Source organism: Gopherus evgoodei, chromosome 2 (assembly GCF_007399415.2).
Source record: "Gopherus evgoodei ecotype Sinaloan lineage chromosome 2, rGopEvg1_v1.p, whole genome shotgun sequence".
NCBI lineage: Eukaryota > Metazoa > Chordata > Testudines > Testudinidae > Gopherus > Gopherus evgoodei.
The window spans coordinates 127,443,888-127,460,344 of record NC_044323.1 but is presented as its reverse complement, the minus strand read 5'-3'; the positions used below and the strand labels follow the sequence as shown (position 1 = coordinate 127,460,344).

Here is a 16,457-nt window from a genome sequence, read left to right as displayed (position 1 = left end):
AGCAGTGGAGGTGGTGAAGGAAACACAATGAAATTCATTTGTAAAATGAGTCAGATACTTTTAAAGTTGATTAATGAATTTTTGCTTCTCCAATTAAGAGATGACAGGCAAACATGCTCTTGCAGAAGTACTGTTCTATACTAGCCCTACAACACTCTGATTTGTAGTTAATCCATTTGGTCTTTTCTATTCTGTTTAGTTTTAAAGCAAGCTGAAACCCCACAAAGCACATAAATAGTTAGAATAAAAGATTTCTTCAGTGCTGTTAAAATGTAGCCAGAGACTGTTCAGCCATTTTGATAAAAAGCAGTGGCCTAATCTTGTGTTAAGCATGTAATGGACAGTTCTCTAAAAACACATAATATATTTTTTTCTGGACTGCATTTTACAATCAATAATGTCCTGCTTTTAATTGAAAATGCTGCCAGAGCAGGCATAATATATCAATAAGATTTCTAGTGTTTCACAGTAATACATCTAATAATTTGAAAACAAAAGTAGCCTAAAATGATTGAATTCTTGAGGCAATGAAACGGGACTGGTGATTTTATTCAGAATGTGTCCAGTACGATTTTCCATTTGGATTCCACATTTTTAAGCTTTTTCATTATATTATTATAAACATTATCTCCAAATTTCATGGAGTCTTAGAAAGTTTTAAATTATTGAACAAAAGAGAAAAATTAAATCTTAATGATTAAATAACAGGACATTTATATACATCAGTGGGTTTTCTCAGATACTGGGCTCAAAGTACATACAATGCCTATTGAGTAAAAATAAAAAATTCAACCATGCAAATCATCTTACAAACCAATTGTTCCACTTTCTTTGAAAAATCTGACTTTTACTTTGTTACTGGTACATCATTTTAAAATGACTCATAAGTTTTAAAGGTTCATTTATGCTTTTTGGTTTTCGTATTGCCGTTGAAAAGCTAACAGGCAACCATGCTGTTGTTGGAGTACTGCATTGTACGGCAAGATAAAAACTATTCTACAATCAACCACTTTGAGCCCTATAGTGGGTGCATCTGGTATCTGAAATATCACCATATCACCTGATCTAATCACACTGGTTTATCTCTGAACAACAGCATACCACAATACCAGCATAGATAGTACAATTTGACCAATTGGGTGATTTCATTTAACAGTTTTTCAACACCAGAATCTTTCATTGTTATAATTCTGCTTTTATGAATTAAAGGTCATATATAGAGCACACATGAGGTCTAAATGTAGTCACAGCAGACCACAGCTCCACATAAAGACACATCTTCAAGTTATATTGACCTGCTAGGAAACAAAGACAAACAGCACAGCAAACATGTACCTGCAATGCACTGCTTCCCTATTAAATATTAACTGCTTCATTTACATTTAAATGAACTGAGCAGTAATGGATGCAATTTCCAGTACTAATGTCTGGTGCTGCTGTCATGGAAAGAAGATGAAGATAATATGACCTGCATGGGGCAAATGACACAATCATAACATCCGCTCTAAAGTGACTTAAAGATGACCATTCGCCAGTCTTAAAACATAATCCTAAACAGCATTTGTTTTCTCTCCCTATGTAAACAGATCAAATTATTTAAATGTCTCCTTGACATTCATGGTATCTAACAGAAGCTGAAGTAGAAAAGGATGGGTGGTGTACAGCACTGAGGAGATGGCATAGTACTTGGTTTTGTTGTTTTGTTTAGCATTGATGTGCAGGTTGCAAATATCAGCCATCAGAGACAGGAGGAGTGACCCACCCATATTTTTCATGGGTCTTCACTAAACTCTTAAACGTTGCTTCAGCTTCCTTACGACTGAAGGACTTTTTTGATTTGCCAGCTTTTCTGCAGATACGGCCCTGCATCAAAGAAAGAGAAAACATTCATTAAACATGTGAACACATAGGTCCATTCAAATTTAAGCACTGAACAAGTAAAAACAATAAGCATTCACAAATGGTATACCATAAAACACTCCATTTGTATTAGTATTAGACCTTTATGCCTTCTGTCTCATCACAAAGGCTTGAGCAGGTCTGAAGGTCCACCCAGCGGAGAACAACGACACTCAACATTGTTAGAAGACAGGCAGACGCACAAAAGTAGCCCTTTATTATATAATATCTAATTGTTGAATAATGGGAACGAGGAGGAAGGTGGATGGCTTTCAGGGAATCTCCTACCACTATATAGATGTAAAAGCACATTTGCAAAGTGAGAGGCTCAAGTTCTGCAGCTTTCCCCACCACCGATACTAACCTTCTCCTTTGCCCTTCCCAATTCCCCCCCCACCAACTTAGTCTGGTGCCTCTCTAAGGCATGTCAACCCCAGGGGTCAGAAAATGCTTTCTTAAGGACCCAAGATTGTGTAAAAGCTCAAATAGTGCCATACATGATTATTGTCACTAATTACAACTTACAGACAAATCAAGGAGTATTAATGAATGATATTCTTACTGAGGTTACTAATGCTCTTCTTTTCCTCTCTGAATAGAAAAATTTTATTTTTCATAGTTGATTAAATGCTGTTTCCAATGTAAAAACTAGCTTGCAATATGAATGTGCTTCTAAGTGTATCCTATATTATACCCAAATGCTACAAAGCACACGATTCTCAGTTATCTACTGTTAATTTTTATTTAATCAGACCTTCTCCATATAAATTCAGTTTTAATATAAGTGTGCAATTTACCAATAAACAGCCCAATCCTGCACTTCTCTGGAATATTGTGATTTATTACCATGTGTAGTAAGGAATTTATGTAGGGTAGTAAGTGCCAGTCCTAATAAAAAACATGAATATCATGAAATCCATGCCTTCTGTGCATCCTGAAAAAAGTCTTGTGTTGTCCATTAATAATGCTCTGAATGATCCAGTCCACCATGAATAATTCATAACTAAAATACTCAAAGATATTCTCCAGAGGAAACTGCCAACATGGTAAATTGTCCCAGTGATAGCATGGTAACATCACTAAACAACAGGACACTTTTCCTGCTGATTCAACATAGTTTTCCTCTGATAATCTGAACTGCAAAAAATAAATGGACCAACACCCAATCATATTCTTTCTTCAATATAAGAACAGACAGAGTAATATTTCAAATTGGATTAAAAAGACCAACCAGCCCATTTCTATTTTTATGATTCATGCATACCATGAATTTTATGATAAATGAAAATCTAAAAATTCAAACTCCTTGCATCTTCATTAGGTCAGAATTAAATATGGGTATGAAATGTATGACAGGACACTATATCAAATGCATGTTTGACATGACACCCAAGTAATAGGTTGTTAACAGTTTATCACATATAATAGTTGTAGAATAATTTTGCACATTTGGTGAGAGTATGAATTAAATTATTTGTGAAATCAGCAGACTACACAGACACTAGACAATAATATAGCTGCAAATTTATTCCACTATATACTAATACTGCTCTTAAAAATGCTAATTTGTATTGCATATATCAGGAGAGGGCAAACTACAGCCCGCAGGCCAGATCTGGCCTGTCAGGGCTTTCAATCTGGCCTGCGGGACTGCCAGCCCTGTGGTGCAGCAGGGCTAAGGCAGGCTCCCTGCCTGCCCTGGCCTGGCACCCCTCCCAGAAGCAGCTGGCACCACATACCTGCAGCCCCTGGCAGGGGAGTAGGCAGAGGGCTCCGTGCGCTGTCCTCACCTTCAGGCACCGCCCCCCGCAGCTCCCATTGGCCGGGAATGGGGAACCGGGACCAATGGGCGCTTCGGGGGTGGTACCCAGGCGAGGGCAGAGCACGGCAGAGCCATCTACCCCACCTCACCCCCGGGAGCCACTGCTGGATGTGCTGGCCACTTTCAGGAGCAGTGTCGGGCTGGAGCCCGCACCCCAACCCCCTGCCTTGAGCCTCCTGCCCTGAGCCCGCTCCCACACTTCGCACCCCCTCCCACACCCCAACTCCCTACCCTCTTCCCTGAGCCCCCTGCCACACCCCACACCCCAACCCCCTTCCCTGTATCCCACATCCCTCCTGCACTCCAACCCCTTGCCCTGAGCTCCTTCCTGCACACCACACCCCCTCCCATACCCTGCACTCCCTCTTGCACCCCAACCCCCTGCCCGAGCCCTACATTCATGGCCCTGCATACAATTTCCCCACTCAGATGTGGTCCTGGGGCCAAAAAGTTTACCCACCCCAGCATATATCCAATAAGTAAAAATTTATTTAGATTATTAAACTACCAGTTTCTCATAATTATCTGACAGTCTGATTTGAAAGCCTTTGTTAGACAGAACAAAAATGATCTGATAAGTGGTTGCTCTTGTGCAACAGTGTTACACTTAGAAGTAACCAAATAATATATCCTATTCTTCTACACTTTGCTGAAAATCAGATACAGGTCACAATTTTTGATTCCCATATTTTGCTCCTGATCTGTTAACCCTGTGACACTCAGTTGATAGACAGGAAAATGGAGATTGGTAGCAGGGAATTAATGTTCTTTTATTGGTAAGTCTGCATTTCTTGTTGACTTTTAACAATAGCTAAGTAATTTGAACTGAAAATTGCCATCTCTAATTACATGCAACTGATTACTCTGAACAAGCAATTGAGTTTGGAGTTAAAAACAAGAGTATAAAAGTCAAAATGGAACAAATACCCCTTCCCTCCTGAGACCTACACTCTAGAAACTGTTAAAGGTGTTTTAATAGTCACAGACTAGATGTTCTCAAATTGTGACTGGCTGACAACTTGTGGTCCACAGGGCACTTGCAAGTGGATACCAAAAAACTGGTTGATCATGTTCCTTTTCCTTATTTCCAGCTGCTAAAATGCACTAAAAGGCAACTAAAAATACATTAAACACTGTTCCTACTATTAATTTTCAATTTAAACAATTTCTGTAGTTTCCACAGGGATAGTATAGGATAGCAAATAAGGAGATTGTCTTATGAGCCACCTCCCCTCTAATTCATGCTCATGTGGACAATCTCTATTAAAATGTGATCTATGCTATGAAAAAAATTGGAGCCCTCCATCATAGACAAAGAGACATAAATCAGGCAATAAATAGTGCTGCTGAACCTACTTCAGTTGAAATCATTGTGAGTTTTGCCATTTATTTTCATGAGAGGGCTTGGCTTATTATATTAGGATTATTGATTATTTCTACTGTGGCATCACTTAGAGATCCTAATTGTAGACCAGGGCCCCACTATTCACCAGAACTAGAGGCTATAGTTGTACTCAGTTGTGAATGTTTGCATGCGTTAATATGTTTTTCATGTGCAAATCACTCTTTAAAAAAAAAAGCGTGGGACAAAATATCTTTTTCTGAATTGTGTGGTTTTGTCTGGGACCTCTGACGTTACTTGAGAATAATGCTAGCATTTAACTTCTAATTTCACATATGCAAATTGGGCCTATAGCTGAAAAAAATGCAGATGCCTATGCATGATGTTTCACTTAATTCAATTTTATCACAATGTCCACAATATTAAATAAACTGACCAGGGCAGAAAACAAACAAACTAGTCAGGACTGTAAACTGAAAGGAATGAGGATAAAATAGAGGGTTATTTGAAAAGGGTCAGGACAGGTTTTCTTTTTCTAGAAAGACATCACAATATAGTACAGAAATGTTTCCTATTACTAATCACTATTAGAAGTTAGTAAACTAGTTACTATTAAAATGACATTAAATTCATGTAATAAAACCTTAGAAATTAGAGATGGAAAAGCTCTATTAAGTCATCTTTCTCACTCCTCTACCAATGTGGAATTTTCCCCAATACAGTATATTTTCCAGTGTTTACTTTAAAATATCTCAAGTGATAGGGCTTTTGTTACAATTGTTATGGTATAACTGAGAATTTTAAAGTTTACCTTTTAAAATTGTATGAACACATACATTTGTGTAAATACATTTTCCCAGAAAATATTCATTTTCAGTTTGAGAAAAGTAATATATAAATGCATTTAATAACTCTCAGCATCTTTTCAAATGCTCACGGGTACAAAATCTACTGTCCTCTTTTTTCAAGAAACACTAATCAGATTGATTTAATGGAAACAATAACACATTCTGAATGGTTAATTCAGCTGAGGTAACATTCTGGATTTGTTTGTTTTTATATTAAATATTTTCTCCTTTTTATCCTAAACTAAACATGCATAGACACATGAGAAAAAGGAAAAATAATATCAGAAAATGAGTCCAACAGCATCCACTTAAACTCCCACAGGAACTGATCTAGTTAGGCATGTTTTAAAAGTCTCATCAACTGAAAGTTTTTGGAACCTGACACATTTTGTCCACTCTTTAATTTCCAGAGATGCAGCTATTACCATTCTAGAGATGCCTAGAAATAGAATTTTTGGGGAGAACATATGTCATCTTTTCTCTACAGCAAACAAGCTATACAGTATGCAATACAAATATATATATATATATATAAGATATAAATTCTGAAATCCCTTCTGATACTAAATGAAATTATTTCAAATTGATTTGATATAAATGTCTCAAAGGAATATATATGTATATGTTGTGGCAAATGGCCAACACTACTGTGGTGGGTCCCACGCTTTTCCTTAGTGTGATTGGTCACGGTGCTGCCCCTTGCCCCTATTCTTGGGTGTTGTGGGCTCTGTTCGTGTCCCAGTGGGGGAGGGAGAAGAGCAGGGAAGGTCCGCCCCCTACTCCAGGTGCCAGCTTTGTGGGCTGCTTACCCTCTTTTTGCTTGGGCAGGTTTTCCCTTCCCCTAGTATTCTGGTATTCTGGTTAACACCAGTCCGCCTCCAACTCTAGTCAACTAACCTTCCCCTCCCATGTCTGACTGAAGCAGCTGGTTTTATTAGGTCTCAGGCAGGGCCTTAAATGGCTTCAGGTGCCCTAATTACACTGTAGTAACCTCTCCTTAGTCCACAGGTAATAAGGCTCTGATCATCCTGTGACCTCACGTCCATTCCTGTTATCTCATTAGTTGTCCTCCACAATTATTTGGTATCACGGACATATGGATCCTCCTTCTAGGCTGGGGGGAGGTCTTTAGCAGTGGGCGGGCTCTCTTTGCCCCCTTCCTGGATACCAACAGGATCACTCTCCTGTACAGGTTGCAGTCCCTCTTCCGGCTCCTCCAGAAACTCTTATTGAGATTCTGGCTGCACTTTTCCCCGGATCTGTTCATTTATGCTCACTCCATCCATGGCCCCATGAAGTTGAGGGACCTCCTCATCAGCCTTCTCCTAGCTATGGCCAAGATGGCCTTTTATAACACCAGGGAGAGGAGATTGGCTGAAAGAGGGCTCTGCAACTGTGAGGCCTGTTTTCATTCCTGTGTTCCCTCACGCATCCAGGCAGAGTTCTTCTGAGTGGCATCCACTGGCTCCCTGGATACCTTTGAGGAGCACTGAGCACTGTCCAGGATTCTCCGCTTGGTGTCCCCTTCAGATTCCCTAGTTTCGGCCCTTTGACCCTCATGCCTGTTCCTGTTTTTTTCCTGTGTTGTCCCCCGACTTTAGCTGAGTTCTGGGCTCAATAGCTGCTCCCCAAGCTGAGGGGGAGACTTTCCAGCACCCAGTAAGATCACTCTCCTGCTGCTTTCTGGCCCTGCTCTATCTATCTGAGGGGTTGGTAGCACCAACTATTATTACAGTTGCCCCAAATTTCCCACTCACTTATAACGTTGAAAAACTTTCAGCATTCTGACTGAAATTTTCCATTTTCTATGTCAGATATCTGCCTCTGGCTCTATTTTTTTTTTTTAATTTTAAATTTCAGCTAACTGGTAGAGCTGTTTCCAAGAACGAGGCTAGGGAAAAATGTTTGTTTCCCTCATGTTAAAAAATTATTGAGATCTTTTCTTTGAAATGCTCTAGTATCTCCATGCATTGGAGCAGGAACATGACATTTGTTTGGCGGGGGGCATGGCCTTAGTGTCAGGGAGTTCCTTTTGCTATATCTGTGAAAATCCACCCACATTTGCCAAGTTATAAGCCTTTGAAAATGGCAATTCATACCAAGGGTGTTGGAACATATTTTATAGTGGGGGTGCTAAAAGCCATTGAATAAAATTGGAAACCCTGTGTATGATGGAAACCACTTCAAGCCAAGGGATGCTGGCATTGCCTATGACTCACACATGTTTATAATGGAAAGTATCAGGCAACTTCTTAATAGGTGATGCTACCAGCCCCACCTATAATATATTTTAAAGCTTATTATTTGAAAATGTAGCAGTCCTAACCTTTGCAGGAGCCTTTTGGCAATTGAACATCGTAAATGGACAGCACTGGCTGTATCTTGATTGCACATATCAATGTTTTATCTAAACTAGGGTCATCTTTTTTCTTGCCACTTCCCTGTTCAGGGTTGGTAAAACTAAACTAAACAAGGGTGCCATCCTGTAAACTCTAAAGCACATGAATAGTTATTGCTCCCATGAGCAAGGACTAAGTGCATGACTGAAGATCTGAAGTATCAGGCCCTAATTCATAAAAGACCAGTTCTGAGTTGACTTGATCAAAATGTTCTATAAAACTTAAAAGCAACAGAAAAAAGGAAGCTTTTCATAAAGGCATTTAAAACAAATGTAACTCCAAAAAGTGCCATCAGCTATTTCCATGCACTACTAAAGTATGAATGAATCTTTTTTAAGGACTGGTGAAGTCCTTTTCATAATGAGCTAATTGAGGTTAAAATAAAGAACTATAGAGGACAACAACACTTCAGTTTTCTATCACCATTTATTTATCTAAGCAGAACTTTGAACAACTAAATGCTTCTTTAAAAAAAATTAGTATTTTTAAACACAAGTCAAATTCTATTTGCCTTACTCAGATGAACAGCCCAATTGACGTCTCTGTGGCTACACAGGAAAAAGGCAAGCAGGAACTGCCCATCCACCACTCAGAAATCAGATGTAGGTGCTGCTCCCACTGAAGCCAAAAGCAAAACACCCACTGACTTCAGGGAGCAGGACCAAGCCTTTAAAAAAGATATTCAAAAGTTACATAAAAATATTTAAATATTAGCAGCATTTCACATAAACCATTACTAAGCTAGCCCATATTACCAGCTTTATGGAATAATTTTTCACTTCTATGTCATGCTATGGGTACTTTGAGAAAATTAGTACTGACTGGTACTTTGGCTATGGAAGACTGTCATGTCAAACAGAAAACTTTAGCAAATGATTTGTTTTGTATTGAAGCCTTTCACTTTTATCTCATGTTTTGAAAATATCTAATTTGTTCACAGGATCCGTAGTTAAGTAAATGGTGTAGGGGCAAAGGCTTTGGTTTTGTGGAACATTGAGGCTCCTATTATGGACAGAGGTAGCTGTATGGTTCTGATATCCTCTAGCTCAGTAGCAGGGTTACTAATTTCGAGTGATACAGGGGGTCCCTGGTATACGTCAGGGTTGCATTCTTGAAAAAGGGCTATGGATACCAAAACAATGGATACCAGGGAATTTTTCCCCACAGGAAATAATGGCCCAGTTCCCACCCAGTTCCACCCCTTCCTCCGAGCGTGCCCTGTCCCCACGCTCCTTCCTCTCCCTCCCAGTGCCTCCTGCATGCCACTGAACATCTGTTTTGCCGCATGCAGGAGCCGCTGGGAGGGAGGGGGAGGAGTTGATTGGTGGCCTGCCGTGCCACTCATAGATGCTAAGCACCCACAAAAAAGCAATGCAAAAGGTGAAGTGAGTAAGTTGCAAGTGACGGATATGTGGATCAGGACCAACATGAGTTGTAACATGTAGCCCTATTGATGAGCGATGGATATGCAAAATGACAGGCAAGGGGGAGACATATACCGGGGACCCCCTGTAGATTATCTAGAGTATCAGGAGTGCATAATCATGAAGAGTGAGGGTAATAATAGGACAACCATGGTACAAACACCCAAATATGTAGACCAACCTCAAGATGTCATGCACATGACAAATCCAAGCACTAGGAGGCATGTAAGGAATAAAAAAATGTAATTGTCTATATACTAATGATAGCAGCCTAGATAATAAAGAATAGTTGGAGATACTTGTGAATGAGAAGAAATATGATACAGCTGATATTACTGAAATTTGGTGGGGCAGGTCATATGACAGGAACATTAAAATTGATGGTTGCAACTTGTTTCATAAGGATAGGGATTGTACATTTAATCAAAGACACTATCACTGGTTACAGAGTCATAGACAATTCAGAATCACAGGACCCCAAATGCTTTATGGATTAAAGTTGTAACTAGTAAAACTAAATATAAGGTACTGGTGGCCATATGTTACAGACTTCCAAATCTCACTAGAGAACTGGACAAACTGCTCCTTAAGCATCTGTTCGTAACGTGTAGAAAGAAAAACTGGGTTGTTATGAGTGACTTCAACTAGGGAGACATTTGTTGGACATCTCATGCAGCCAGTACGAAAACTTTGTCAGAATTTCTAAAAATAATTTAGAACACAAATTGAACACAAAATATCCTGCACCCAACATGGGGTGACTCAATATTAGTCTCATTCTAATGGACAAAGAAATGGATTGCTAACCTAAAAATTAGCCACTGTCTGCATACCAGTGATCATGATCTGACTACCTTTACATTGAACAAACAGAATATGGCACCAACTAATAATATATATATTTGGAACTGTAAAAGGACCGCATTTCCAAAATATAAAGCAATTGTCTGCATAACTGACTGAGAATATACGTTTAAAGAAGGAAGTGTTAATGTCAACTGGGAATTGTTCAAGAATAAAATAAGTTAAATATATAGGTGACTGATAATGGAATCTAAAGGAACCAATGATATAACAATGGCCAATAGGATTAAAGACAATAAGAAACATTTTAAAAACATGTTAGGAACAAAAACAAACAATAAAAAACCTAGGTCAGGTATAGGTCCACTGCTAGATGCAGATGGTAAATCTGTAAATAGTGATGTAGAAAATGCAGAAAAGCTTAATAGACATTAATGTTCTATATTTGGAATGAAGTGGGGAGTCTGTATCCATCCCATATAATGTTGTGGATGCAAGAGAAACTTTACCATCTGTAACAATAGAAAATGAGAGGAAGCATCTGACACAATTAAAGATTTTCAAATCAACAGGCCTCGATAGCTTATACTCAAGATTTTTAAAGGAGCTACCTGAGGAGCTCTATGAACCATTAATGTTAATTTTTAACAAATATTGGAAAATGGGAAATTCCAAAGGATGAGAGGACTGCCAATGTAATTCCAATATTTATAAAGGTTAAAGGGGACAATCCAGGAAACTATAGACCAATAAGCCTGATATTGATCACAGGTAAAATAATGGAACAATTAATCTAAGGTTATCCATAAAGATTTAGAGGCTAAAAATGTAATTAATGCAGCCAGCATGGTTTCATGAAAGGTAGGTCTTGTCAAACAAACCTGTTGGGTTTTTTTGACAGGGTTATAGGTTTGGTTGATAAAGGCAATTGTGTTGATATAGTATACGTAGACTTCTCCATGACATTTTGATTAAAACATTGCATTAAATGGAACTAATAGGACACAGATTAGATGGATTAAAAACTGGCTCACTATCAGATTTCAAAACATATTTGTCAAAGGGGGGGGATATCGATGAGCAGGGCCATTTCTAGCAGGGTCCATCAGTGATCAGTTCTTGGTTCAACACTACTCAATATTTTTTATCAACGATCTAGATGATGTTATAAAATCATTGCTGGTGAAGTTTTCAGATGTCACAAAGATTGGTAGGGTAGTAAATAATGAGGAGGACAAGTTGGGCAAGATTCACAAAGGGATTTGGGCATTGCAGTGCTCAATGTCAGAATGCCTAATTTTAAGTGCCTAGAAAATCATTGGGATTCATGAGGCCTGAGTCAAGTGCTCAAGCTCCCTATACAATGAATGGAGGGAGAGAAGAGTCCAAGAATGGGATTCATGAAAGCCAGCATGCTTGGTGGCTCCCTGTCTAAACTGGCCAATGGGAGAGATGTGTCCTCAATCCCAGTCCTCTCAGGAATCTTATCAGCTAAATTCAGGCTGGAGGCCTATGTCTGCTTGGAATTCACAGGTGTGAATACTCTCTTAAGAGTTAGGCACTGGAGGAGGATCTCCTTGTAACTTTTAGCCCAGTGATTAGGGTATTCACCTGGGATGTGGGAGACCATCTGGTTCAAGCCCTCCTCTTCTCTCCCCCCACCCTGCCTCCCCACAGCTTCAAAAAGAGAAGGCATTCAAACAGGTGAGAAGGCCACATTACAGGTGAGTGCTATAACCACTGGACTACGGGATATTCTGTTGAACTTGTTACACTGCCTCAATCTTTCCAATTTAGATAAATATTTAAAGAATCATTAAGTGAGAACAAGAGAGAAAGGACTTATAAGAATGAGTCTATTACCTGGTGGTTATAGCACACATGCAATATGTGGAAGACCTAGGATCCAGTCCCCCTGCTCCAATGTACATTAAGTTTAAAAGTTATGAGGGAGGTCCCCCTTCCTCACTGCTGTCTAGTGTGGAATTAGGAATGCTCTGAGCATGCCTCATAGGCAACTTAGGTTGGGCCTCACAGGCGAGTTAGGTTGGGGAATGGCTATTTTCCTCCATTTCATGAATCACAGTGGTGCTCTAGGCACCTGGATACCTAGAATGAGGGAGCAGTGTGCATGCCTATAGGCGAAGTGACTAGAAATCTTTTACTGCAAAATCTTAAATTCGGAGGGCTTGTCTACATCAGAAAGTTGCAGCGCTGGTGAGGGAGTTACAGTGCTGCAACTTTGAAGGTGTACACATCTGCAGGGCATCACCAGCGCTGCAACTCCCTGTTTGCAGCGCTGGCCGTACTCCCGTTTTGTCTCGGGTGTAGAGGATCCAGCGCTGGTGATCCAGCGCTGGTAATCCAATGTAGACACTTACCAGCGCTTTTCTTGACCTCCGTGGAAGGAGGAAGCCTCTGGTAATCAAGCTGGTCTCCTTTCCCGGTTTGCTCTCTTGTTCCCGGAACCCCGAGCAAGCAGGTCTCCTTCCCTGCGGTTTGCAGGGTGGCTCCGGGAACGCGAGAGCAAACCGCGGCGAAGCTGGTCTCCTTTCCCGGTTTGCTCTCTCGTTCCCGGAACCCCGAGCAAGCAGGTCTCCTTCCCTGCGGTTTGCAGGGTGCTTTGGGGAACGCGAGAGCAAACCGCGGCGAAGCTGGTCTCCTTTCCCGGTTTGCTCTCTCGTTCCCGGAACCCCGAGCAAGCAGGTCTCCTTCCCTGCGGTTTGCAGGGTGGCTCCGGGAACGCGAGAGCAAACCGCGGCGAAGCTGGTCTCCTTTCCCGGTTTGCTCTCGCGTTCCCGGAACCCCCCTTGAAGCCGCCCAACAGCGCTGCAGTGTGGCCACATCTAACACCACTTGCAGCGCTGGTTGCTGTAAGTGTGGCCGCTCTGCAGCGCTGGCCCTATACAGCTGTACTAATACAGCTGTAACAACCAGCGCTGCAAAATTTTAGATGTAGACATGGCCGGAGTGAGTTTAGGAGTCTACATGGTTTGGCAGCAGCTGAACAGAGGGATTCTGTAAATTCCAGATTTAGGTACCTACAGTGGCAGTTAGGTAACCAAATCACTTTGTGAATCCAGCCCATTATTGTTACAGAGTGATCTGAATCACCTGGTTACAATCCAACAAAGTGAGTTTTAATACAGGCAAATGCAAAGCAATGCATCTGGGAATAAAGAATGTAAATTAAATCTACAGGATTGGGGACTGCCTTGGAAAGCACTGACTCAGAGAAGAATTGTAGATAAACACTACATCATGAGCTCTCAGAGCAATGCTGTGGCAAAAAGGGTTAATGCACTCTTTAGGTGTATAAAAAGGGGAATATCAAGTAGAAGCAAGGAAGAAACCTTGCCTCTGTATACAGCAGTGATAAGACTCTGACTAAAACCCTGTGTCCAGTTCTGGAGTCTACATTTCAAGAAGGATGTGGAAATATTGTAGAGAATTCTAAGGAGGGCCACAAAAAATGATCCATTGGCTAGAAAACAGGCTTTACTTTTTGAGGCTTAAGGAGCTCAACTTATTCAGCTTAGCAAAGAGGCAGCTGAAGGGTAACTTGAGCTCTGTGTCTAGGTTCCTACACATGGAAAAGATATCTGATATGGGAAGGAGGGGACAGGGTAGTGGTGCAAGTGTGTTTTTCAACTTTGCAGACAAAGGCATAACAAGACCAATGGCTAGACACTTAAGTTAGACCAATCCAACCTTGAAATAAGATGTAATTCCTAGAAGTGAGGGTGATTAAATATTGGAACAGCTCACCTGGGAACTCGCCATCACTTGGAGTCTTTAAAATGATATTAGGTCTATTTCTAAAAGATATGCTGATATCCACCTTCTGAGAGAAATTGTATACCTATAGGTTATGTGTGAAGGGGCAGGGAATGGGGTGGACTGGATGGACATACTCAGTGGTGTAGTCCTAAACTGCAGAGTCTCCCTTGTCAGCCTGGCCCTCTAGCCGAGCCCCCACACTGCTTTCTAACTTTTCCCCCACACTCCATGGGGAGAGGCATATAGCAGTGTGGGGCTGGGCACAGTGGGGTAGTGGAGCCAGAACTCTGTTACAGTAGGGGTCCTGTCTGGTCTTGGATTTGTGAATCTATGAATCCCCCTGTTCATCCTCTTCCTTCTTGGGCCAAGGGGAGAACAGGAATCTCTGCATTTTGTCCTCAGCTTACTCAGAACACTTGCAGCTCTGCATTATGACTGAAATAGAATCTCATGCTTCAGGAAGGCATTTTTCCCCTCAGTGCACAACTGGACAGCTGTAGTCTGGGTTTTGCTTTGCACCATTCTCTGAAGTATCAGAGACTCGCCACAGCTAAAAGCAGGACAAGATGGCCTAACTGTATGGATCTATACATCTGGAACATAGCATGCTAGGCTACTTAGGGAACTGACACCTCTTTACTGCCACTGGAAAGTCATGCAGAATAGCATCCAACAATTACTGGAGAGTTAGGCACTGCAAAAAGTATTGCCTGAAGAGGCCAGAGCAATAGAGCTGTCTGATTGGTCCACACCAGGAAGTTGGTCTACAGAGCAATCTGAGCAAAAATGCAGATTGTTACTGACCTTGTCTTTTGCCCAGGCTTGCTCCTGACTTTGACCTTGACCTGGCTTGACCTTGGTCCCCTCTCTTTATTTGGCTTACTAACTAGTCCTGACTCCTGCCTTTGACTCTTGCCGGGTAGATGCTACTAGGCTGGCTGCCTATGCCCTAGCCATTACACTAGTGCTCTGGGATGGTGCATAGAATCTTCTTTCGTACGTGCTTGGCTGGTGTGTCTTTGTTCATGTGCTCAGAGTCATAATCATGATTTAGGATTTGGAAGGCATTTACTCCCAGGTCAGAATGGCAGGGATCTTAGGGGTTCCACTGGAGCCTGAGGCATGGATTAAGATCATCTGAACATATCTTGGGCATTGATGGGTCTTTCATCTCTCCTATTCTCTGCCTGTGGCACCCAACAATTTAATCTCTTGAGGACTGAAATGCTTTAGTCTAACTCAAGGTATTGAGCTCACTATAGGAGTATTGGTGAAATGTAGTGGCCTGTGATAAACCAGAAGTCAGACTAGATGATCTAATGGTCCCTTCAGGCTTTAAACTCTGTGAAATTATGCATAGGGAAAACATTTTCAGCATCTAGGCCACTATACAATATTATGTTGATTTCTCCGCAACAGACTTATTGTGTTGCCCAGTAGTTATGCTGTTGCAAAATTCAGTTAGAGTAATAAAGGAGCCTCAGATCATCTTCCAGAATTCTACAATTGCGTAACCAAATCCTCTCATTACAAACTGTAATAGTAGCAGCAACAACCCAAGTAAACATGATAACTTACTCAGTTTCTCTGTCAAACAACTGGAATAAACTTTTAAGAAAAAAGGCATGAAATTTTATCTTATAAGGATTGCTCGTTTCCATTTTAATATTAGGTTATTGCAGCCTGTAACAGGATTTGATATCAACATCTCAATCCTGATTTCCTTGTATTGAAATGAATCAGAGTTTTGAATGTGGAATCCCAGGCAGTGATAGATGCCTCCCTCAGAGCCCAGACTTGAGTACCTATCTCTGAGACAGTGACAGGGCTTAACACACACCACACTAATCAGCATCTCCTACTGACTATCTTAGGCTTGGTCTACACTGGGTGGATGTGGGAGGGGAATCAATCTAAGTTATGCAACTTCAACTACATGAATATCGTAGCTGAAGTTGATGTACTTAGATCTACTCACCACGGAGTCTTCACTGCAGTGAGTCGACTGCTGACACTTCCCCGTTGACTCCGCCTGTGCCTCTCGTTTCAGTGGAGTACTGGAGTCAGCGGGAGAGCACTCGGGTGTCAATATATCAGATGTGATAAATCGACTCCCGCTGGATTGATCGCTGGGTAGTA

General features: G+C 41.0%; 1 protein-coding gene across 1 annotated transcript in view; it reads right to left on the bottom strand.

Moving 5' to 3' along the window:
* Positions 1–482: 482 nt before the first annotated feature.
* Positions 483–16,457, bottom strand: part of UBE2QL1 (ubiquitin conjugating enzyme E2 Q family like 1) — a 31,871-nt gene continuing 15,896 nt past the window's right edge. The window contains exon 2 of the mRNA XM_030551668.1: positions 483–1,863. Within this exon, the coding sequence (XP_030407528.1) occupies positions 1,732–1,863 (132 nt within the window). The 3' untranslated portion in view covers positions 483–1,731. The remainder of the gene's footprint in view (positions 1,864–16,457) is intronic.